Here is a 23,874-nt window from a genome sequence, read left to right as displayed (position 1 = left end):
AGTACCACCATGTGCTGCAGTTTGAAAAGTTTGGATGCGGGGTATGATAATGCTATGATAGTAATGAAAATGTTGACATATGTACATGGATGATTAGATAACAAGATAAGGCAGAAGAAAAAAGAAAAAAACTGCGGCAGATTCACCGGAAGTCGAACCCGTAACCAGCCGATCCACAGTCAAACACTCTCAGCGCTGAACAAGGCTTTCATGCTGCAATGGAGATTTTATTCGCCTCTTATATGCGGTATGCAAACGAGCGCGCCACAATTGTGGCAAGGTCGCGCAGGTGGCAAAGTGATTGTCCGAAATAGTTCCAAGTAATCGTATATTTCGATAGCTGTACAGATTTCTCTGAACATATCGTATTTATATACCTCAGTGATATAAAATATTATCTTTGCAGTTGATTTAACGTTTGAATGACCTGTTTTAAAAAGTTTTTAAACATCGAGGTCAGCAGGGTCAGAGTCAATCAATCAATGGTGTTGAAAGACTCTGGCAGGGTCAAAAGAAATAGTTGTTGGCGCCGATGATGTCAGTAATATGGTTGATATCCGCCCCACCCGTGAGATTTGCTCTCGTCACGTCATGAGGTGTCACATCCTTCGAACTAAAGGGACACAGCCGGCTCATGTGCCCTAAATAGCACTTCAGGTTAGTTATAGCTCAGTTAGTTGTCTCGTATCAGGCACTCGAGTAGCGTTTGAGGAGATGATATGAATAAACACCAGCAAATGCTTCGTCTTCAAGTGACGATTGCGGTTTACCAGTTACTCTAAGCACGGGTTACTCTGGGCAGAGATGGGGTGTCAGTGTCTCTCTCAAGAGCGTACAGCGGACTGTCTGCAGGATGCCTCATCCAATACTAAAGAGACGGGGCTTTTAGCACCTCTGTAGGGATAACCATACATCGTAAGGATAGGATACAACACAAGTTTGAATGTCCTGGAATAATTCGCGTCTCTTTACGAGACTAAATCGGACGCTGTAATGTCACATCCTTCGAACTCCAGGGACACATAGATACACACATTGAGCGCCAGTTATTTTCCGTGAGCAGTGGAGAAATGGGACTTTATCAGTAAAAAAAATTGTATCTAGGCAGATTTCGCAAGCCCTCACGAGCGAAGATGTATGAAAGATGGTCTGTGGTGTCATGAAATCCTGCTTAAGTTCAGTTACGCGATATTCGTAAATCGGCTCAATCATTGATACCATGATGACTATACAGATATAGGAAACCAGGCAGAGCTCTTCAGAACTGTCGTCATACATAGACGCTGGCCTCCGCAAGGCTTGGAAAAACTGTCTCTTCTTCTCGATCGTCAACTGCTTACATACAAGTTGGCTATCTCATTCGGGGTTGAAACGGGATGCAAATTAAGTTACGGTACAGACTCTGGGCTATTTCGTACCTGTCCGCAGGCGTGAGGTATTTTGGTGAGGAAGGTGCATTTGGTGTCGTTTGGTAAGTGCATAAATCTAACTTTTCGAGAGTGTCCCCCACGCTGAGAGACAGAAGAACGCCTGATGATATGGCAACTTTTATTGGGCAAGTATACTACAAAACTTAGAATTAGTGGCCGGCATGCGGAATCAGAAAAGGCTGACCGTAAATTGTTGTTGCACGTGAAGATAGTGTTGTGTGTTAATCGAACTTGTTGGGAGCGATCCGCACACTCATTGACCGAAGGACAAGAGACAAAGGTTATGATATGACAACATTTATTTGGCAAGTACATACATATGAATAATGCAAACGTTGATACTGCTGACGCCGCTTGAGCCGCTTTAGCAAGCGTGTCAAGGGATCAGATATTGGGTCAGTGCGCATGCGGGGCATGGGATGGAGGGTGGTGCACTGTGAGTGTCGATAAGGATGGGGGGGGGGGGCAAAGGCAAATGACAATAGCATAATAACAATTGAACAATGTACAACTCGTAAGTAACCGTGACCGCTTTCAAGGTGGCAAGACCTGCTTGCTGACCAAAACAATGACATACTCTGTTAACACCAATGGAGCATTCTCTTGTACTGTATTTTAGCCCAAAACCGCCCAATCAGAATGGTGCAGAGACTCGATTGACGTTTATTGTCTTCAAGAGGAAATTGATCTCAAAACTGATATGGGCCTATAGTATAAATAATATCCTACCCAAAATATAGGCCTTCTAATAAATTAGGCCTGCCTTAAGAAAAAAAGAAAGAAAACCTACAACCAATTCCTCTTGAAAACAAATATGTCAATAAGGCTCATCCATGCATCATTTCAGTAAAACAATGTAGAAACACATTTTTGCTGTGATCAAGAAATAGCTCCATTGCTGAAATGTTGCACTTCTTGTGCTGTGAAATAGCTTAGATACGGTAAATGGATTGCCACATTGAAAACGGAACAAGAAATGGCAAAATATGGATCAGCGAGTACATACATGAAGTGCTATTGGTTTCAGGAATAAGCACATATTTGGCAAGGTTCACTTTTAACAAAGAGTAACAATGTTCGATGTTTAATTTTCAGGGTCGAAAACAGGTGAGTGTCAACCCATTCTGAGCCAACATCATGAATTACAACAAGAAAAGGGTCAATTCAGTTGGGAACTGCTGTTCCCTGATCATGGCTCTTGACTACTGGCCTGGAATAGAAAGGGAAGATTTAGATACCAAGAAACATTGAAATATACAATTTAAGAAATTGAATCTTCTATTTCAGCATATCAGTGATATGTCTATACACATGTTTATGTCTGTGACAGCCTCATTGACACGAATAAGATGAATCAATTAAATTGAATTGTCAGGCAATGGTTGTCAACCTGCCTCGGGATTGTCCCAATATCAGTCACATGATGACGGACCTAAAGCCTCATTTCATCAACTGTAGCCAGCTTATTGAATTTTATCTCATTTACCTCAATTGTGTTCCACAAATCTGGCATCTTGAATATTTATCTCTCGGAAGTGGCCTCGGTCGCGTTGGCTCGATTCTTGGGACGGGACAGCGAAACCACACGAAATGGAACAATCCACCTGAAAAAATTAGAGACAATTCGAATGCTGCTTCAGTGAACAATGGGCGATCTGTTCAGGAGACGTCTTTCAAATCGCCCATCGTTTCATAAACGAGAGCTGGACAGACAGTTCCAGCTACTCTTCGCAGATTTCCTTCTTCCAATGCATACATCGCGTTTTGTCTCGACCACACTTGCATAGCCATTCACTTTAAGGTCACGTGCAGGTCTTATTGGTAATTGCTGGGGTGAAACTTGGTACTGCGGGACAGACTTACATGTCCACAAAACGCAATGTCACTGCTGGACTGATTTACAAGTCCACAAAACGCAGAATCGGACATGGACATCATTACTCCCAGCAAGAACCCAATGTAACCCCACAAATAGGGCCGTTTATAATGTTTAAGACATGTTTATACAATAACAATGCTGAAGCTATTGCCTGCAGTGACCTTGCTAATGATTTTTATGTGGGAGGGGCCAGGGACCGTGACTATTGATAAAGTCCTCACGATATTATATTCGTCAACAATGGGGCACAGACTTTCAGATATTTTCGTGACTGACCTCTATTACCAGTACAGTCCAATATATTTTTCGTGACTGACCTCTATTACCAGTACAGTCCAATATATATTTCTTTTTTTTGACTGACCTCTATTACCAGTACAGTCCAATATCATTCTATTCTTCGTGACCGACCTATATTACCAGTACAGTCCAATATATATTTCATTTTTCGTGACTGACCTATATTACCAGTACAGTCCAATATATATTTTATTTTTCGTGACTGACCTATATTACCAGTACAGTCCAAAGATACTATTTAGTCTGTATATCATTCTAGGGCTGGGGTGGGGGATGGGGAAATTCTCCAGTGACAAACTTTTTGATTGTCATTCTGGTAAAAAAAAACACGTCCAAAGAAGAAATTTATTCTCATAACTTTTAACAATGCTCGAAAAAAACTTTTAAAATGTTCATGTGGCGAGTCGCCACATGTACCGACTATACCTGTGGATCTAGATATATATATCATCATTGAAATCCTCAGAGAAATTAAACCAAGACAAAAAAGGGTTCCATGCCCTTGGTTTCCATGTAACGCGAACGATGCTAACGATAGGATTTAGCTGACAGGATTTGGCCACATGAACCCCTCCCTGTCCAGAAGACGCGGGGGTCGTCAGATCAATTTGAAACCGCCATGGACATCACTTCTTCCCCCTCACAAGTCGATCGCGATGACCTCCATGTGCAAACCATTTTGGCTGTGGATGCCCTGGTAACCCATGTCGCCTAACCAGACATAGCGCGCTGCCTGACTAGAAGTTACCGCCTCTGAGACCCAGGGTTGAGACACTGGGGTCTGCCCCTAGCTGACAGGTGGCTGGAGATCCATATCATAGAGTATACCAACCGTACATAACCGGCTGGACTGGTACACCCTATCAGGCTCAGACTCCCCAACGGAGTCTATTGAGCGCAGCCGCAGCGCCAGTTAATATGGATGGATTTACGTCGTCAAATAACTGTCGACCTGATGAGCATTCGTTCACGGTACATAGAGTTTATCGGGGTTGGGGGCGAAGAGACAAGACCAGGAACTCCTATGGGGTCGCGGGCGCAATGCAACCCGAGGAACGAGATGCACCCAAAGTACAAACTCGAAAATAACTGGCTCATCCTTCGCCATAGGTGTCAAGTATGTACCACTCATACAGACAGGCGTCATCAACGTTGGGTAACACCTCACAAGGAGCAATACCAAGCATTTTCAAGACCTCATATTTAGGGAAAAGGTGTGACAACAATGATAATATATCAGATCCAATACCAGTCCCTTGACCAAACCCAACCATTTCTTGAAAGCTCAAAGGACGTCGGGGCTTCTGAAAGAAAAAAGAATTGGCCATGACAGCTACGGTAGATAGATCGAAGTGATAGATGGGCTAACTGTCTCTCTCTGAAAAGGGCGGGCGGGCGAGCGATTGAGCAGGCGCATACAGCTAGATATTAAAATGGTAACAAAATGGCCGAAATTTATCTTCGCACACCATCTTTATACATGTACTTGTATAGGAGCTATAGGTAAAACTCAATGGTGACGAGATTATTACTGCTCCCGAAAGAGATTTTAAGTAGCCTATAAAGTCTTTTGTTTGCTGCTGGTTTGCTGCGGCTTTCAGCAGCTTCCTACCGACGCCACAAGGATATCTTTGAAATACACCACGTGACCGCAGGGCCAATGATTGGTGTCATTATTCACATTTATCATCTTCGTGACCACGCGAAAACATACTTAAAGCTGACATGCATGCATAAAAACCCAAACGACAAAGATAGAAAACACAAACGCCCGACCACCCAAAGACAAACTGCACTTGAAACATGATAGACACCCATCGACAGGTCTCACTTGACTGCACAAACACAAGTTCATTGACGAGACAGGTCACAGAGAAAGAAAAAAAATTAAAAAATATTCCTCGAGCGGGTTCGAACTCGGAACCCTCGTCACGTCATCCTTTCCGTCTTTTCTAATTTTGCCGTTAGGGTTTTCATGCATGCATGTCAGCTTTAAAGGGACAACCTGGGCGTGGGATTTCCCTGGCCAGGAGGATGATACCTCTGCTTATCACCATGCGCCGCCACTTATCTCAAATAACGATTTTCGCCAGTGTGCGAGGAAGTTTTGGACATGACCTGTGAAATTCAGGCAGGCCTAAGGTTTTACACCCAGTTTTTGTGCACTGTTTATTGCAGTTCAATGATGTGTTTCAATTTTCCTGTTTGGACTGAGAAGTCACGGTTCTACTGGAAGCCATTTTACTTCAGTTCTGAAGTAATCGATGAGCTAGAAGTTGCCACCCGGAGTGACCTCCCTCTAGCCTTTAGGATTTAGTGATCACCGAGACGATTGGTAATTTCTGCCATGTCTTCATGTAATGTCTCTAAACTACTTCGATTGTATGCCTTATCTTTCTGATCCGATCAAGGTCCTCATCATACATATCAAATGTCACAGTATCAAGGGCTGATTGGTTCAGAGATCGAATGTGTTATGAGCACGTGACACATTGCGCCAAGCACATGGCGTGTGACGTCATAAAACATGGCAGACATGACCGATCGTGCTGCCAGAACGATAAAGTACCATAGATAGGGTATGGGCTTACAGTGTCCTCCTTTCAAAGGTCAGCTGAGCCGAGTGTGGAAATATTCAGAACAGCAGTGGCGGATTTAGGGGTGCCGCATGAGTCATCCCTCATTTTAGGGCACCTCTACTCAAGAACCCTCCCCCTCATTTTCAGGATTGCACCTTCGGCTCTATCATGAGTTCTCATTGGTGGGGCAGCGCCCCCCCCCCGCTTCTTTCCCAAATTTCTGGATCCGCCACTGCTGCAGAGATGAGTAGTTTCAAAAGAATACATGTATGTGTGATGAAGGAAGTTTCGATAGAGAAAAATAACTCACCATGGTGGTGTTCACGTCGTACCTTGTGATAAACCGGTTGGGCAGCATTGGGTGTGCTAGACAGGAAAACGTATCTGGCGTCTGCAAGAAATGAAAATGAAAAGATAAGATAAGATTATACATTGTATCAGACAACAGTCGCAAAATTTGGGGAGAAAAAGTTGTGGAGAAATCAGGCTGAACTCACCAATGTTGAACGAGTGCTTCGACTTGGCGTCGACACAACTGAACGCTTGTGTTCCCAAAGCCGGTCTATCATACAGGGAGCACAGCCAAATTCAACGCCCCGTATTGAGTACGTTACGTCAGAGAGGTTACCAAACCACTCATCTATTCAAGTTGTGATTTTCAATCAAATTCATTGACCCGGTATACACGAAAATGCTCACGATAAGCTGATTGGTCAAATACTGAGGTCACGGTCGGATGAACAGGAGTCGGACAACAAGTGACATAACTTCGGGGAAACTTGGCTTTTGTGGTATTTTTAAACGAGTCTACGTGACGTAACATGATTGTTGAAATTTATAGCCAGTAGTATTGCACACATGGCAAATTTGTTTTAATTCAAGTTCAAGTTTGCGCACCGAGCGATTAAAAGTGGTCCGTTTTCGCGTACGTTGGGTGCGCTCAGATGAATTGATAGCTTATGCTGCTCCGCCTGTTTAGCTGAGAGTTATGGCTTGTCAAATCGACGACATGTGCCGGTGCCGGTCGGGCGAGGTCGTTTCAATGAAAAAGACGCACGCCAATGCCGTACAAACAGTAAATATACGTCAACGACCGGCGTACCCCTTTAAACATCTAGGTACCAGTGGTTTTCAATAGCCTCTGCCTCTCGATATGACGAAGGAGTATAAAAAGCCTGAAGCTCAGGATACCCTTTGACTGTGTAGTACCACCATGTGCTGCAATTTGAAAAGTTTGGGTGCTGGGTATGATAATGATAGTAATGAAAATGTTGACATCTGTACATGGATGATAAGATAACAAGATAAGGCAGAAGAAAAAAAGAAAAAAATGCGGCAGATTCACCGGGAGTCGAACCCGTGACCGGCCGATTCACAGTCAAACACTCTTAGCGCTGAACCGTCGAGGCTTTCATGCTGCAATGGAGATTTTATTCGCCTCTATGCGGTATGCAAACGAGCGCGCCGCAATTGTGGCAAGGTCGCGCAGGTGGCAAAGTGATTGTCCGAAATAGTTCCAAGTAATCGTATATTTCGATAATTGTACATATTTTTCTCAACATATCGTATTTATGTACCTCAGTGATATAAAAGATTATCATTGCAGTTGATTTAAAGTTTGAATGACCTTTTTTAAAAAGTTTTTAAACATCGAGGTCAGCAGGGTCAGAGTCAGAGTCAATCAATGGTTTTAAAAGGCACTGGCAGGGTCAAAAGAAATAGTTGTTGGCGCCGATGATGTCAGCAATATGTTGAATTTCCGCCCCACCCGTGAGATTTGCTCTCGTCACGTCATGAGCACATTAAACTGCTGGTGAACCATGCTCGATATATACCGGCTATAGCTAATTGAACTGATGAATATCACAGGAAGCCGAAGAATGAAAATCGCTTTTAATCTCTGTAATGAGATTAGAGCGTTTTTATGTGTCACTGTTAGGTTGAATTTCCAACCTTTGAATCTGATTGGCTAGTAGCTTCATGATACTGCAATGTAAACACTGAGCATATGGCTAATATGGCTAATATATTTGTTCATGTGGAGTTTATCTATGAATTTATTGTTCCGGGGTACTTTCTCAATCCCCAACAAAAAGTCCCATGGAGCGAAACGACTGGGGGCGAAATGGTCAGGAAGCGAAACGACCGGATACCGACGCAGAAAATACCACAGGGATTTGTGGCAAAAAATGCCAGAAGTCATGATATATTTCTAGTTGAAAATTTACTTCCTCGCCCTAATTAGCAATTTTTGTTTCAAATTCTATTCTATGAAACAGATGCAATATTCGACCGCCTCAACACACTCTAGGCACTGCGTCAGAGTAGCGTATTCTCAAATACCTGTGACTGCAGTACACTGACGTCACCCTATTTTAGCTGGGCCCCTCGAAATCACTCGATGTGTAAATGAAAGATGAAACAAAACGCAAAGAGATTGTCATATGACCAATAATAAACTCATCACCAGATCGCTCTGGAACTTCCTGATTTTAGGAGAAATTGACAATAAAGAACTTTCACAAAGAGCCTCGATGTTGAATGATCATGCCGGGTGCTGATGAACCAATGATTTACTCGACTGGAGGACAGGTGGATGGTATAAAACGTTTGCTCTTTTGAAGCTTAGTAGGCTAGCCTGTAGGATAGGAACACTAGAAAAGGGGGCGTGTACTCTTTACTTACTTCAGCCATGTCAGCATCCATCACCTGTTTGTTCGCATGTGTGCCTAGGTTCTCCAATATGCCTTTATTCCACGTGTCCAGCACCCTGATAGAATCAGTTTTTCAAAATAAAGCCTTTCACCGTTGGTTTGCTTTGGTAGTCATTTCCATATCATAGGCCAAATGTCACGCACCATTGCCATGCCATGCCGGCACCATAACCAGCTCAATCTAGCAGTGGCAACTTGCCATTGTGACAGATGTGCGATGATTGAAACAATACAGCTTGTGGTACACAGATGACTAAGTGACTGCCTAAATTCACATGAACCGGGCCAAAAATATTGTTGTGGAGGTTTCCACTTGAATTGGAGTGTCATTCTGTTCAGTATTTCTCTTATCTTCACTTGCAGATATGACCACCGCCCTCATAGATGCTGCACATGACAAGGATGCAAGCGTCCGTGAGGCTGTCAGCCTTGCTCTACTTGATCTTGGCAAGAAACAGACACCATTGGTCTTGAGCTCCTGTCATGCATATCTGATGAAACATGCAAAGGTAATGTCATGGACTGTTAAGTTCCAAATGTAAATATGCCCATAGCCCAGTTGAGAATGTTCAGCAATTCATAGCGTCTTGATTGGTAATGAGATAGGGTTGCAGGACGTCTTGATCCATGGTGAGGTTCAACTGATTACTGAATACATGTATTTCTGCTGGGTAGAAGGTGTATTCAACAGGTTACAAGCAGAACTACGGCGTACATCGCTTACTGTCGTCAGGGCATTGGAGAGTATTCCATTATTGTGACAGAGATGTGTCATCAATATTGTCTGAGTTTTGAGGTCATTTTGATTTGATGCATATGTAGCCGATAGGTTGGCCTTTCACAGCAAGTACTATGTCAATAATTCACGCAAACACCTGTGTAAATGAAAACCATAATATTACTATAAATGTTGTCACAGGGACAGACGGAGAAAATGGCATAGATCTGTAGTGCCAAAGGCCTACATTCCCTGAAAGATTAACATAACAAAGCCCCATAGGCCTAGCAGGAATAACTATACTAGAATAACGAGGCCTAGACCCTTTAACCCCTTAATACATGGTAACACATACTAATCATAATTCCAGCTTCCCCAGGGACACCGTGTCTGCATCCTGTCGGCTATGGAGAGAATCATTAAAGAATCCATTGACAACATCAGTGAACCTCTTGCTATTGATATAATCAAACAAGCATCAGATGAACTCACCAAATCAAAGGTAAAAGCAAGAAAATGTATTGAAATATCACGTATCAGTTCAAGTATGAAATAAAAGCTATGTCCAAGCTCTCTACACTCTCGTGTGGTTTGCTGTATTGGGGAAAGGCAAGATTAATACCAGTGAAAGATTCCTTTTGTGATTTTCTTTTCATCTGTAAATGTTTTCATTTATTTGCAGGAGGTTGTTCCTGACTGGCAGACAGCAGCGAGTGGTGTTTTGGTTGCCATTGGGAAGCGTTACTGTAATGAAGTCATGGAGGAATTGTTGTTAAAGTTCCAGCCTGGTGCTCTGCCTCATTTCTTCATTGTGCAGACAATTGGGAATCTTACCACTGCAAATGGTAGGCCATTATCACATTTATGTACTGACTTACTTTGTCCTCTTCATACCTCGGGCACATTAGGCTTCAATCATCAGTGTCCGCCCTCTTTGGTCTGTAGATGTTCCCCGAGCCGCTTCATCACCTTCTCTACTGTCCCAGTCTCTTTAGGGCAGCCTCAATTTTCAGCTGTCCATCGCAGCGTGGTCTTTGGTTAGTGTGTCGGGTGGCATTCAGCACACATGTCCAAGCCAACTATAGCACAATCTGAACCATTTCAGTGATTAGTGTGCACCCTGTTCTTTGGAGTAGGTCTGTGTTGCTGATCCTGTATGCATTGCCATGAAATTAACCATGAATTCTATAATTTTCAGTGTTTGGGATCGTGCCATTCTTACGAGTGATACTCGGGACGATGCTGCCTATGTTGGGGATGTGCAAACATGACAACCTGAAGTGGGTCTTCTCAGCTGGTAGGTACCTTGCCGCTCAGTCGCATCATGTAACCCGTGATTTAAGGTCATGAGATGCTCATATTTGCGGTGATATGACGGTGTTTTGGAGTTGAAAGAAACAAGAAATGAAGGGAAGGGCAGTGGCTCAGAGGAAGAGCATCCGACCTTCCAGCTATCCTGAAATGATTAAGTGTACATGTGGCACAGTAGGTGCACTCCTTCTTTGGTATTTCAAAGTATCCTTTTCACTTCCAGCACTGTCAAAGTCCTGTGAGGCTATCCTGGACTATGTGGCCAACTTGGAGAAAGCACCAGATCCAACTGTGACAAAAGATGCATTTTCTACGGAGATTTATTCAGCTTATGATATGCTCTTCAACGTATGGCTACAGTCCAAGGAATCCAAGGTAACTGTCAATCAGCCAGGTTATTTTCAGAGTCCTGAAGTAAATAATTATCCTTTCTCAGTTTTAGTGCGCTCACTTAACTTGCTAACTTTCCGCGCCTGGATTAAAAATTGTTACCGATTCAATTTTTAGCTCCGCCTTGCCATTGTTGAAGCAGTAGGCATCATGACGCATATCATGACACGTGACAAACTGGAGGAGCAGCTCCCCCGACTCATCCCTGGCATCCTTGGCTTGTACAAGAAACATAACGAAGCATTCCACATCACCCAGGGTCTCTGCAGCGTGATGGAAGCAGCTACAGCAGACGGGAGTACCATCCTCGAGCCACAACTAGAGATGCTTGTGCAGCACCTCTTCCCTCAGGTAACATCATCACTTACAGTCATGGGTTCAACTCCCAATAGCACCACAGAACTGTTTCCATTTTGCCTTGAGTAAGAAACTTCACCCTACAGTTGCTTCTCCCAAGTATCCCAGCAATATCTTTGGATGCTAGCAACATTTTCATCTATGACTTTCTGTCTTGGCACTAGAATACTGTAACATGATGGTGTAATGTTCACTGACCTCGATTTATTCCAGATTTGCCAGGCCCCCGATTATAACAATGCCATGTCAATCAAGAACCACAATGAAGTTCTCCGCTGCTTTGCTGTTCTCAGTAAGTATATGTTTGTTATTCTAATTATTGTTTAGCACTCGAAACTGATAAATTCTTCAAACATTGTAGAGGATATCAGTTCCTTAAGTCCTCCTCCTACCCATTGGAGTAGGGGGTGTGAGAATACCCACCCCTTCAATCTTAGGAATAAACGATGAAATTTTGAGCCCCACCCTTTCGTATCTGAATTTCTTGATTCGAAAGATATTAATGATAAATTCCATCTTTTTCAGCGAGGTCATTTTCTGATCGGATAGTTGGATTCCTCTTACAGAAGCTTGAGAACACACAGGACAAGATCAAGATGGGTGCCTTATTGGTACTGAGGCATATCATCAATTCTGCAGGTGGGTGTTTACGGTATATTGTGGTGCATCATAGTTAAAGTTCGAAGGGCCTGAATTCCTGGTTCTTTTCAATACGTATTTTCAAATCTTAAGTCTGGTCAATCAATCATACTGATAATTCAACATTTTTGGTGAAATATCAATCTGTGCTTTGGTCTGAAATTTCAGGTCCCCACATGGAAAACAAACAGGCTCTCATCTTGTCTGGCCTGAAGATGTTGTTGGGCGAAACAAACAATAAGGTCTGTATACAGATAGCTCGAGTTATTTTCATATAATATTGTCCTGTATCCATAGAGGTGCAGCATAATTTAGAGTTTTGGGTATTTATTAGGATCTTGATTCAAACAGTATGGATTGGGCGGACACAGACATAGTGCTTCTGATTTTGGTTCTCAAGGGTTTTTTAGCTGCATACATTGTGGGATGATATTGTAACCTAATATCTCTATTTTAGGTAAAGAAGAAGTTTGCTCAAGTTGTCATAGCGATGGGAGACCATGGTTACTTGGAGCTTGAAGGTGGTCAGCTGATGGTGGAGTTTATCGTCAAGCAGTGTTCCCTGCCTCCAGAACAGTTGGTGAGTAGCTGCCAAAGCAACCTCTCAATGAAGCGGTTTCCCATAAACCTCCTGACTCGGATGTCAAAACATTGAAAATAAATATCATCTCAGCTGGAAATTTTTAAAAATCGGTTATCAAAAGAAGTTCTTTATGTCAATCTCTAATCTACTTCATTTCACTTTCAGGCGAAGCGTCCAAATGATCCAGAATATGTGACAAATGATGAGCTTAGGATGATGTGTCAAAATGTGCTACAGCTCGTGTCAACTACTGTTGAGAGGATGGAAGTGGTAAGGTGTTTTTGTGATGCGATGAATGTATGATGATTGATATGGAACTCTGGTGTTCACTGAGAATATCCACTTTCTACTGGTTACGGCGCTGACTAAAAGTCGTCATGGAAGTTCAGTATCCAAAAAAGCATCACTCATTTGCCTCGAAAAGACTTGATGTTTTCAGACATGTTCTTCCCTTCCATTCACTTTAAAACTCCTCTCAATGCATATTGCCCTGTATTTCGTTGTCAGGTGTTATGGCCGTATCTACTGGAGTGTGTCGTCCCCATGCAGTATATCGATGCGATGGCGTCAATATCCAAGAATATTGCTTTCCTTGCTGGGAAGAAGAGAGATGAGAATGCAGAGGATTATATGATAGATTTCGAAACACAAGGTAGGGAAAGAAACAATCTTTTCTTTCATAGAGAATTCTGACTTGAAAAGTTGACATATGGGGCAGTGGGCTTCTGACTTACTTCTTCTGCTTTCTGAACGGATTCTCCAGGGTGTTGAATGTGTGAAGATGCCAAAATCTATGTGTTAATAATGGGCAATCTCTCCAATCTGTTTCAAGTTTAATATGTAGTACTAAATTTATTCAAACATTTTGTTTTTCAGTAAACATTCCAAAACCCACAGCATTGATTTCAAGGTTCATGGTGAGTATTCTGTCTTGATGAATATCTCCACCAACCTGATCTTTCAACCTGAAATTCAGTTTCCTCAAGATGTTTACGTGTCATGTTTCCCACATTTTCTAGGTGATGGTAGGCTGTCCTCTAACTGGTAACAACCGAGGGCCTCATGTTTTGGAAGCCATGAAAGCCTTGTCACCAAACCTTCATGAAAATCTAGTTGTATTATGGGACACTGTCATTCCAAAGCTTATCCAGTTCTTAGAAGGTAAGCACGTTGATGTGAAACTTGCGTTGAAATTCAAGAATGGATTCTATAGTTTCAATGTTTGACTGGAATATATCTGTGGGTTTGCCATGGTTCATATCGTGGTCCATTGAAGAAGTTTCAGTTGGCCAGGTAAAAAAATTGCAAAGCTTAAAGCATCACTTGATAAGCTCATGACCTCCCGAGTGATGGATTCACGGCTTTAATGAGATGCTGGGTCAAAAGATGCAAAGGAAGCTGATTATGTTGACCATCGTTATATAGGCCTGTTACTTTTACTCCAGATGCTGCTGAGGATGAGACAAAATGGTCTCAGAAAAACTGGGAGGATTTATTACTGAAGATGTTATCCAAGTCTCTTGATGAAGTTGACAGTGAGGATTGGGTGTGCGAGCTTGGGGAGTCGATGGGTGAACAGATCCAACTGTACTACAACGCGCCTGAAGAGAAGGTTGGTTTTCTTTCTTGTTTGTCATATACGTATTGTTGTCAAAAGAATTGTCTATTTGACTCCTCTGACAATGAAGTGAAAGGCTGACTGAATGCAGAAAAAGAAGCCACCAAAGGTTAATTTTGGTTCTGCTCTTCCAGAATTTCCTCTATAAGTGTTTGGGTGTGGTGATGCGAAAGTCAACCAAGAAAGACTTCGTTAGCAAAACTTTGGACCTGGTCTTCAGCACTGTGAAACACAGTAGTCAGGTGGAGCGGGAGGGCTGTGCAATATCGATGGGGTTTGCTGCCTCGTCACATATTGATACAGTCCTTACGAAACTGGAGGGCGTGGCCAGGACAGACATAGCGAGGAAATCAAGTGGAATCATGGGATTCTTCAAGGTAGATTTTAGCTTTCGTTTAAACTTCTATTCCACAACTAACGTCAAATAGAGACCACAGCCCTTGTCTTGAATAAGCTGAACTTCAAACATTCAATTTGCTTAAATTTCAGCTCTATCATCTATGCAGGAAATCTGTAGTTGTTATGAGTGACGGTCTGGCATTATCTAAAGCTTTATATTGATACAATGAGTTTCTATTTCAGGACCTCAAAGATTCAGGAGATGCAGGAACAGAACAAATGAAATCGACACTGATGTTGTGCTATGGCTATGTTACTTTGTATGCACCTCCCAACTTGATCGTTTCTAGAATAGAAGCCAGCATCCTTAGGACTATCAACCCTCACTTCACATCAGTCAAAGTAAGTTTGAAATCTTTCACAAAATTGTTCAGCTGCTTGTCATGATCTCTTCTGCAGAACAACATGTATGTGATATTCTGATTTGACGATTTTAGAAGCTCACAAGATATAACTTAAACATACTAGGCTTGCAAAATCTCACTATCATGTACATGTAAGTATGGGTGAGCTGAGAATGTTATCAGTTTGCAAGATGCATTCTTGATACCTTCATTAACTATTTCAGGATATATCCGTGAAGCAGAACCTAATCCGAGCCATTGACCTGATAGGGAAAGCCCTCCATCCGACCCATCTACAGACCCAACACATCTTCTCCAAGAGGGGCGAACTACTTTCATACCTAACGAATTACCTTAAGTCTGAAACAATCCATGCTCTGACATCGGAGACAAGAGCTTTAGCGCTAGCGGCCTGTGCTACACTTGTGTATCCTTTTGTTGAGTTTGATTGTTTTCCCTTAACGTTAACATTGTTCAGGGCCAGGGGTTCGTTCATTCTTGAATATCAGAGTCAGTCATATGCTCTTCTCCTCACACACTCAACACGAGCTCGGTCATTAGTGCCAAGTGTTCCCCCAAGGATGGGGTTTGTTGATCTCCTGCTAGGCTGCAAGGTTTAGAAGCATCAATAACCTTAACAGTGCTCAGTAAATTGGACCCGAAACTTAATGAGGCAGATGTGTACGACTTAATGAAAACCTCCATTGACTGTGTCTACCAACTGCCACCAGATGGCATCCCGACCAAGAAAGCCAAGGAGATGGAATCGTATGATGAGCATCTTGAGAAGGAGGTATTGATGGAAGCGACACTTGAAGCCTTGAATGACTTGTTACGTCAGTTGCTGTTAAAGGATACAACCCCTAGTGGCCTGGAGGAAATAACAAAGGTAAGGAAGTTAACTCGACTTCTGGTTTTTGATGACTGTGTGGGCTCTCAAGGCTGAAATAAGAATGCATTCATGGTTCAGAAATAAATGAGAGCTTTAATGTAGGAAACTTTGCTGCATACATCGATGTACACTACAGGTGTACAGCGAGATACCATGGAGATACACTACATGTGTTGGACAAATGTTTTGTCCATTGTACACTACAGAGCCTTCAGTATACCCTCCCCTCCCCATCCATCACCCTCCTTAGTAAGTCCTCACTAAGCATTATTTCATTGTTATTTTCAGCATTTAACACCCTGGCTTCTGAGTGTGAATGACCATGAGAGAGACCGGGCCATGACGGGCATGCACACACTACTGAACACCTACCTGGAGAACATGAAAATGGGGGTGGGGGTAAGTCGTTTTGAATAAACTACTTAAATTTCAGTCTGATCTATTTCATAAGGTATTTTCTCGGGCCGTGGATACTGCTCTCAGACTTTGCTTCATTGCCGTGACGCTGGACAGTGTGCCTTTTGACATTTCGATATGATACATGTACCGGAATAGAAAGCAAGTCCAAACTTGCCGAAATGCATAAGACATGCAAGAACAGTTCACAAGATATGTCAAATCACTCTGGTTATTCCTGCTGTGACATGTCACAGCCACAGGTGTGGAAGTTTGATTTCATATTCGTGCTTTCAAATTCCCTTATTTGATATGTTTACATTTTGTTGATAGCTAATGATGACATCCGTCACTCCAGACCGTGTAAGTCCTTAGTCCCAATACATGTACTTACTAACACAGCAAACTCCAACCTTATGCGTCCATTTATGAATCTGATTTGAAAAAAACTGATGTAGTGTAACCATCAAGTTTTAAACAGTTTTTCTCACAGTTGTGATGAGGCAAAATTGAAATATGACCATAAGTTTGGAGTTTATTGTACCGTTTGACTGGCAGGTGGCTGAGTTTTGCTTCTTTTCTCTCATCTATTTGGAGCTTTTCGTAACAGATATACATTTACGTTTTAGGTGTACGTACAAATGTGTGTTCATTGTATTTTGATTTTTAGTTGTCATTTGTAACTTGTGGCGTGTGGTGCAGATGGTGTTGAGGTCAGCAGCAACTGGTTCAGAGGCAGCTTATAGATCATTTGCATACCCCCAATTTGGTTTATCTGACTTTGCTTGTGACACCCGGTGCTTAAGTAACTTGTTGTTGTTTACTAAACTACCACTGCCAATCTAATCTATCAGTACTAAACTATATTACCAGACAGTTTATGAGGTTGACATATTTCATCCAGTACTTCTTAGAATGCACCAATCTCACTACATGGAGAGCTCCCTCTTCTTCTTGAACGTTGCTTTAAAAATAATTGCCACAAATACTGCTAGAAACACCTATTTAGGACCTTGTATCGTCCCTCTTTCTGAGGAATTGTTCCAGTTCTTAAGTTTCATTACATTGGTTATAATGTTTGTTGAAGTTAGTTGAAGTTAATTGGTTACTTTAAGTGGATTCCTTTATCATTCAGTAGCTGATAGTTGTGTTCAAGTGACCATTGACTGGCAGCCAGGAAACTCTCTATCAAGAGATTTCTCATATTTTTCAGCTGCCTGAGCATTTCTCGGATGCAGGTGCCCTGCTGGCTCGCCTGGCTCCCCGATGCACCGATCCTAGTCTCCTAGTCAGGCAAATGGCCATAGACTGTGTCCAGGTCATACTGAAGATACTACAGAGATATGAAGGTAATGTTCCTCTCATCCTTCTTGTTATTTCTTAGCTTTCTCACAGTCCCCAAGGTGTCATTGTAGACCCTGACACAACAACTTGAGCAACTATTCTACATATGTTTTAGCACTGTATGGTTGGGAACAAAAGTAGTGGATTCACCAGACTTGTTTATTGATTGCAGGCCATCCTGAAGCCCACAAGGATCCCATGGTTGATGCGTTGCCAACACTGAAGGAAAGGTTAAAGAAAGGAGAGTCTAATGTTCTCTTCAGCGTCATAACTGATTTATCAAAGGTAAGGCAGACTGATAGGTATTGGAGAGAAAAGACACTTTCTTCCCACTGTGAACTACACTCCACAGTTGTTGTTGCCAAATTCTTCATGATACAGTTTTCCATTTCAGGTTTTCAATAAGAAACTCCCCCATGACCAGTTGGTGCCCTTCACAGATGTCCTCTATGAAGGTCTCCTGGACGTGCAGTCTCACAGTTCATCAGGAGCATGCGTTGTTCTTAATACTGTCATCAAATCTAGAGGTGGAGAATTATTCCAACATGTAAGTTGTCTTTTAGTTTTTAAACTAAAGCCTTTTTTGAAGAATGAGGCAAATTAGGGTAAAGTTTCTTGCACAAGGACTCAGAGGTGAGACATTGGTGATCCTTCTGAGGGTCAAACCCACAACTGCCTGATTATAAGCCGGATGCTGTAACCACAATGGCCTACCTGACGGTTCACTCATATCTGCCCTTGGTTTTTGCTCCTCTTCCTAGCAATGGCCTTGTGACACTTTGAATTAACTTTTTGACAGACACTCAACTGTTATTAACTTTCTGTTATCCCAAGGTCGACCGGGTGATCCGTACTCTGCATGAAAACCTTGGTCACGTCCAGTTTGGCCAGACAAGGACCGGAACGCTGAGAGCCATACGTGTTCTCTCGGCCCATCACCTTGTGCCTGCTCTTCAGACACTCATGTCATTTCCACTGCCTTTTGACGAGTAAGTTGTTTACTGTAATATCTCAATCTGAGCATTTGATTCCACTCCAGCATTCACCGTTAAGATGGACAGTCCAGTTCAGGTCATGAATACTGTCATCTATAGTAATTCGTCTTCTTCACTGCAAGCTGGGCCTGGATTCAGGTTTTGAATGGCCAGAACTCCTCCCTAGCATGTGATATGTTTGATTTTCCACTTCAGAGGTTTAAATGAAATCTGGCAGACGATAGCCCAAGATGGTCAGCTCTTACAGCATATCATTGACCACATCCTGGACATGATGAGTCGTACTCTGCCGTACGAGGAACGCCCTGATCCTAAAGACAAGAAGAAGAACGTGAAAACAGCCACCATTCCTCCACTGGCTGTGAGTTCACCACTGTTAATCAAGTTTATTTGGTTATCTTTTTCACTGAAAATTTACCAAAATAGTATCACTCATCAGTGTCTCTTTGAAAGCCTGCGAGAGACAAGTTACTTATTTGCTTTTTGTATCTTAATTCTGTCCGTGCTTTTCAGGCAACCAGTGGGTTATGTCAGATGTTCAAAGTTGAGGAGTCCCAGGAAAAAGTGGCCAAAAACTTCCATCGCTTATTCTCGATGTATGTGGTACTGATGGGTGCTATGGTGGAGACAAAGCCACCTAAGATCAAGGTTAGGATTTGATTATTTCCCGTCAGATACTATAACTTTTACCGCTGTTGAACATAACTCTCAATGTGGTTTGCAATGCAGTGTGCTTATCCACTCTCTTTAACATGCTTTTCTGAAGGGGATTAGATATAGGCAGGTGAGGGTGTCCATTTGGGTGGTCTTATATGCCCATTTTGCAAGTGATGTTCATGTAATTTGTGGTGTTATCTTTTTTAGGATGAATGGAAAGAGCAAAGTAAGAAGGACAAGAAAGAGAAAAACAGGAGCACTAGTTTTGCAGAAGCGAAATTTAAGCCAGTCAGGTAAGTTGAATGGCTGTAATTTTGGAAAATCCCAGCAAAATACACAAATCCAGTATTCATTGACCAATTTGTGCATGAAACAAAAAAGTAAATAAAAAGATGTGTTCCTTCATAGAAGCAATTTCCAGGATCAACTTGGCAGTCACACTACATGTACCTTGAATGCATACAATTTTAGATAATTCATGATCAATCTTATATCTAACATTCCTAACTTTTTCAGCATAGTTGTCGAGTCGTTCCACCAGTTTCTGACTCGATGTGGAGCCAATGAGGTGTTGGACATGCTGGACCAGGAAGGAGCGTGGGAGGCATTTGAAGATGAAGAGAAGTATCAGGAAGCCTACACAGTATTAGCCAGGTAGATCATTCCCATTACCATCTTGTCTATTGATAGTTCTTTTGAAAATCTATTAACATTCAATAGGTTTTTGATGGTCGCCAGCAGCGTTAAACACCAGGCTATGTGGCTCCTTAGGACTTCGGACTGTGTCGTGCTCAAACTGGTAAAGACAAGTATTTCCATTGTCTTTATGATTCGTCTTTCTTGCAGGGCGATTTCGCAATTTGAGGCCGCACAAATGTCCAATATTGTGGCGAGTCTGAATTGCATATTATCAAGTCCTTATGAAAACCAACGAGTTGTTGTGGCTGCATTCTTTGCTGAGGTATGTATGAGCCTTGTTTGAACATATCATTGTGGAAAGCCAATGATGGCGTGGCAAGACACGTTGATTAAGACTCTAAAGCCACACTCCCACAAATATAACTGATGAAAATTCAAGATGGACCGTAAATGTTTTGGTAAATTTGGAAATGACGTTGTACTTGGCTGCAATCGAAAAAAACAAATTCTGACTATAAGTGCTTCTGTTTCAGCTTATCAACCAGAGATGCAGCGGTGATATGACCCTGGTTGAGCTACTCATGAACAGCCTGCTGGGACGTCTCGTCGATGCCAACCAAGTCGTCAGGATGTTGTGTATTCGAGGCCTTGGTAATGTGGCCAGTGTTGGAGCGGAACAGGTAGGTCTATTACCGGGGATGTGTGTGTTCGATGGATCTGTAACAGCAAAAGTTGTTAAGATAATATATTCTCATTTCTTGCTAACTATATATTCTCACTTCTGGCTAACTTTTTCAGGTGCAGAAGTTCTCAACGACTGTCCTATCAGCGATGATGGCTGGTATGGACGATAAGGAAGACCCCGAGGATGACATCACCCTGGAGGCGATGAGTGGACTCTCCAAGATACTCTCGCAGATTGATGAGTCGAACATACGTGCAATCCTTATCAATGTGGCACTCAGGATACGACCTTGCTTTGAGAAGGTGAGAGTGTGATTGTTTTGATAACATTTAAAAGTCAGGCTATGCCGTGTATGTGCCAACGGAGTTGAAGAGATGTTTAGTAAGGACGGGAGAGTTTTTATTGGCACTCTAGGGTTAACTCTTGTGTCGATGTTTCAGGACAAAGATGCAGTACGAGCCGCTGCCTTCACCTTGTTCGGCAACCTGTCCCGGTTTGGTGACGGACCATCAAAGGCGCCGTTCCTGGAGCAGATCCACACCAACTTCATCAGTCTGTTGATGCATCTGAATGATCCAGATACGGAGGTCACTAAGGTAAGAGACACAATGTCTTCTCCTTCTTTCTTGGCCTAAGCCCTCAATGGCCTGGCAGCATTGCACTGATTGTTTTACTACATGTATTCATTTTTCTGTTTCAGTCGTGCAAATATGCTCTGCGCCTGCTTGGCCCTCTGATCGCCTCAGATGACATCAACAACATGTTCCAGAAGTTCCTCTTGGACAACGCCCATCTGCATTATGGAGAATTCATGAATGACCTTTCCAAGGTTATAGTAAGTTTCCATCTCCTGTCTCATCTTTGGCATGTTCAGTGTAAAGGAGTTGAAAAACATTGCGCTGTTTTCCCTTGGTGCCAGGTAGGGACAAACTGACTTTAACACTTGAGGGGAGCAACCTTGCCATCAAACACCTTTAGGCCCTTGGAGAGCACCAAAGTCAATCAATGTCATTATTTATGAATCTGGGTTATGGAAAACCACCAGCATTGCGCCCCGCTCCTGGACTAAACAAATGAGCTTGAACTACTGCTACTACTTACTCTGTCTACTGAGGGCCGAATTTCTAAATGTCTTCTGACTGATCCACTCGTCCATCCTTTTCAGATCCGTGACTTCCCTGACAAGGTCAACTTCTATGTGATGGGCAGCGCATCCTTCTTCAAGAGTTTGTGGCCCGAGATTCAGAGCAACGCTGCAATGTTTGTAGGTGAGTATAGGAAGATTACACCACCCAATAGTGGATAGGCAATATGTTGGTACCAGACACTCAGAAATCATGTGAATTTCCTTCTGTTTCAGGCTTTCTGCTGGGTAATCTTCCCAAAGATAAATATGGAAGCATCTCGAAGGAGCACGTCTGTGGAGGTAGGTGTAGTGTATCCAAAATAAAAGCTTATCACAAAATGGAAAGTGTTATACGTAGAATAAAAATTTCACAGACAGATCTCAAAGCATCTAGATTTAGTGGTATCCCTTACGTTGATCACCTTAGAATTTCGTAATATGAGTCATAAAGACTTTCAAGGTAACTATCTCACATTGTCCTGTCAAGAGCTTACCTTTCAGTCTCTCTTTGCAGCTTTGACAATCCTCCTGAAGGATGAATCCCTGTCTGTGCGATGCAAAGCGGCAGAGGCTATGAGTCTACTGTATGACTTCTAGAGGCTACGAGGAGATTGTGCGGCTTCAGAACCATTGCAAGTCCCCGCACTTCATAGGACAAACAAAGATGTCACCTACGAGGGCAACATCATTACTTACATAGGAACTGCTCATGGGTTGGATAGGTGCTGTGAACTTTGAAAAGTTGTGAATTTATCGGCAACTTGCTGTTGCATATTTGGCATGGACATGTAATAAAGAAAATGTCGCCCTTTTCTGGAGCAATTTGTACTTTTCCGAGCCTCGAAATGTGATATCACCCTTGGCTTTGGACAGTTTAGCTTGTGCTTACATGCTTTGTGGTGCTATACATCGTATATGCAGTTCTCAAATTATTTGTAGTATTTCAGTTGACATGTACTTATGGCCATTCAATTGTCTTCTTACCAACTGATCATTCAACAAGGAGGCCCTACCTCCACAGAGTGTTTCATGTCGCATGTTATGGCCATGCCATGTTGCCCACAAACAATTAACTTGTGCTTGATATGCATAATGAAACACTTATGTGGAGATAGGCCTAAAGCCATAGGCTGAAAATCCTTCTTTGTCATGTTTTACATTTAAGACCACACATGAACAAGCTCAATTCATATCATTGCATTTTACACTGAGTTTTGATGTTATTTTGATGTTGTCTCAGCAGTCTGGTGAAAAACCGAATCGCTGCAGAAATTAAATGTTTGGGACCGTTGATCCTTTAGTCATGATGAATGTTGGAATTATGTACTTAATTTGAATCTTCTGAGAACGTCTGTAGCTATTTTTCATTAATGATTTGCCTCCAGTTGAGGGTCATTTCAAGCAGCTTTGGTGCAACAGTAATATCACATTGAAAGTATTGATTATGTAAACAATACTACTCCATGATACGTGGAATGCATATTCCACAGCTTTAGGGGTTCTCCAGAGCCATCTCTGTAACAAGGGTCAACTGAGTGATGCTGTATTTCCGGTAGTATTTGTCTCAGTTAGACCGGGATAACTTTGAAATTGTCGTGTTAAGATAGAGACCCCATGTGTCCCGCCCAAAATATTGGCAGATACATATAGCTGGGGGTCGGACAGTAGGCTTATGTTGGGTCGAGACAAAACTGTACACTAGTCTTGCTATAATTGTCTCCATATGGGCAAGATATTCTCTGTTTTGTTTTAGCTTTTGATGATGATAATTATTGTGTGAATGATTGTGATACCATTTAAATGCTTCAGATATCATAAATAAAGATAAAGTAATATATTTACAACCTTTTAGTTTTATTCTGTATTTGATCATTCTGTA

General features: G+C 42.3%; 2 protein-coding genes across 5 annotated transcripts; one reads left to right on the top strand and one right to left on the bottom strand.

Moving 5' to 3' along the window:
• Window positions 1-1,742: 1,742 nt before the first annotated feature.
• Window positions 1,743-9,220, bottom strand: LOC135495375 (uncharacterized). 3 transcript variants are annotated; one of them, XM_064783914.1, is made up of 5 exons: window positions 8,874-9,220; window positions 6,499-6,579; window positions 4,859-4,913; window positions 2,917-3,034; window positions 1,743-2,640 (listed from the first exon to the last, which is right to left on the bottom strand). In XM_064783914.1, exons 1-5 carry the CDS (start codon window positions 8,892-8,894, stop codon window positions 2,595-2,597), a joined length of 321 nt encoding a protein of 106 aa, XP_064639984.1. In that variant the 5' UTR covers window positions 8,895-9,220; the 3' UTR covers window positions 1,743-2,594. The 3 variants fall into 3 exon arrangements, 1 of the variants encoding a protein (XP_064639984.1); XR_010448562.1 differs by lacking the exons at window positions 4,859-4,913; window positions 6,499-6,579; window positions 8,874-9,220 and adding an exon at window positions 3,627-4,820 and having other exon boundaries at window positions 2,917-3,585; XR_010448563.1 differs by lacking the exons at window positions 4,859-4,913; window positions 6,499-6,579; window positions 8,874-9,220 and adding an exon at window positions 3,721-4,820 and having other exon boundaries at window positions 2,917-3,585.
• Window positions 8,614-23,801, top strand: LOC135495374 (maestro heat-like repeat-containing protein family member 1). Of its 2 annotated transcripts, XM_064783911.1 has the most exons (38): window positions 8,614-8,787; window positions 9,266-9,411; window positions 9,991-10,122; window positions 10,303-10,465; window positions 10,819-10,917; window positions 11,155-11,306; window positions 11,439-11,672; window positions 11,892-11,970; window positions 12,204-12,317; window positions 12,486-12,559; window positions 12,775-12,897; window positions 13,066-13,170; window positions 13,408-13,552; window positions 13,777-13,817; window positions 13,920-14,061; window positions 14,346-14,512; window positions 14,653-14,895; window positions 15,101-15,259; window positions 15,486-15,688; window positions 15,910-16,150; window positions 16,442-16,552; window positions 16,883-16,912; window positions 17,763-17,898; window positions 18,066-18,178; window positions 18,288-18,440; window positions 18,728-18,882; window positions 19,084-19,249; window positions 19,402-19,536; window positions 19,753-19,838; window positions 20,062-20,199; window positions 20,392-20,506; window positions 20,718-20,864; window positions 20,983-21,171; window positions 21,310-21,465; window positions 21,570-21,704; window positions 22,035-22,137; window positions 22,230-22,295; window positions 22,510-23,801. In XM_064783911.1, the coding sequence occupies exons 1-38, from the start codon at window positions 8,730-8,732 to the stop codon at window positions 22,590-22,592; spliced, it is 5,037 nt and encodes a 1,678-aa protein (XP_064639981.1). In that variant the 5' UTR covers window positions 8,614-8,729; the 3' UTR covers window positions 22,593-23,801. The 2 variants fall into 2 exon arrangements, with proteins under 2 accessions (XP_064639981.1, XP_064639982.1); XM_064783912.1 differs by lacking the exon at window positions 16,883-16,912.
• Window positions 23,802-23,874: the final 73 nt, after the last annotated feature.

The sequence above is a fragment of the Lineus longissimus genome, chromosome 11 (genome assembly GCF_910592395.1).
Source record: "Lineus longissimus chromosome 11, tnLinLong1.2, whole genome shotgun sequence".
Taxonomy (NCBI): domain Eukaryota; kingdom Metazoa; phylum Nemertea; class Pilidiophora; order Heteronemertea; family Lineidae; genus Lineus; species Lineus longissimus.
Note: the sequence above shows the minus strand (reverse complement) of the source record. Positions and strands in the feature narration are given on the sequence as shown.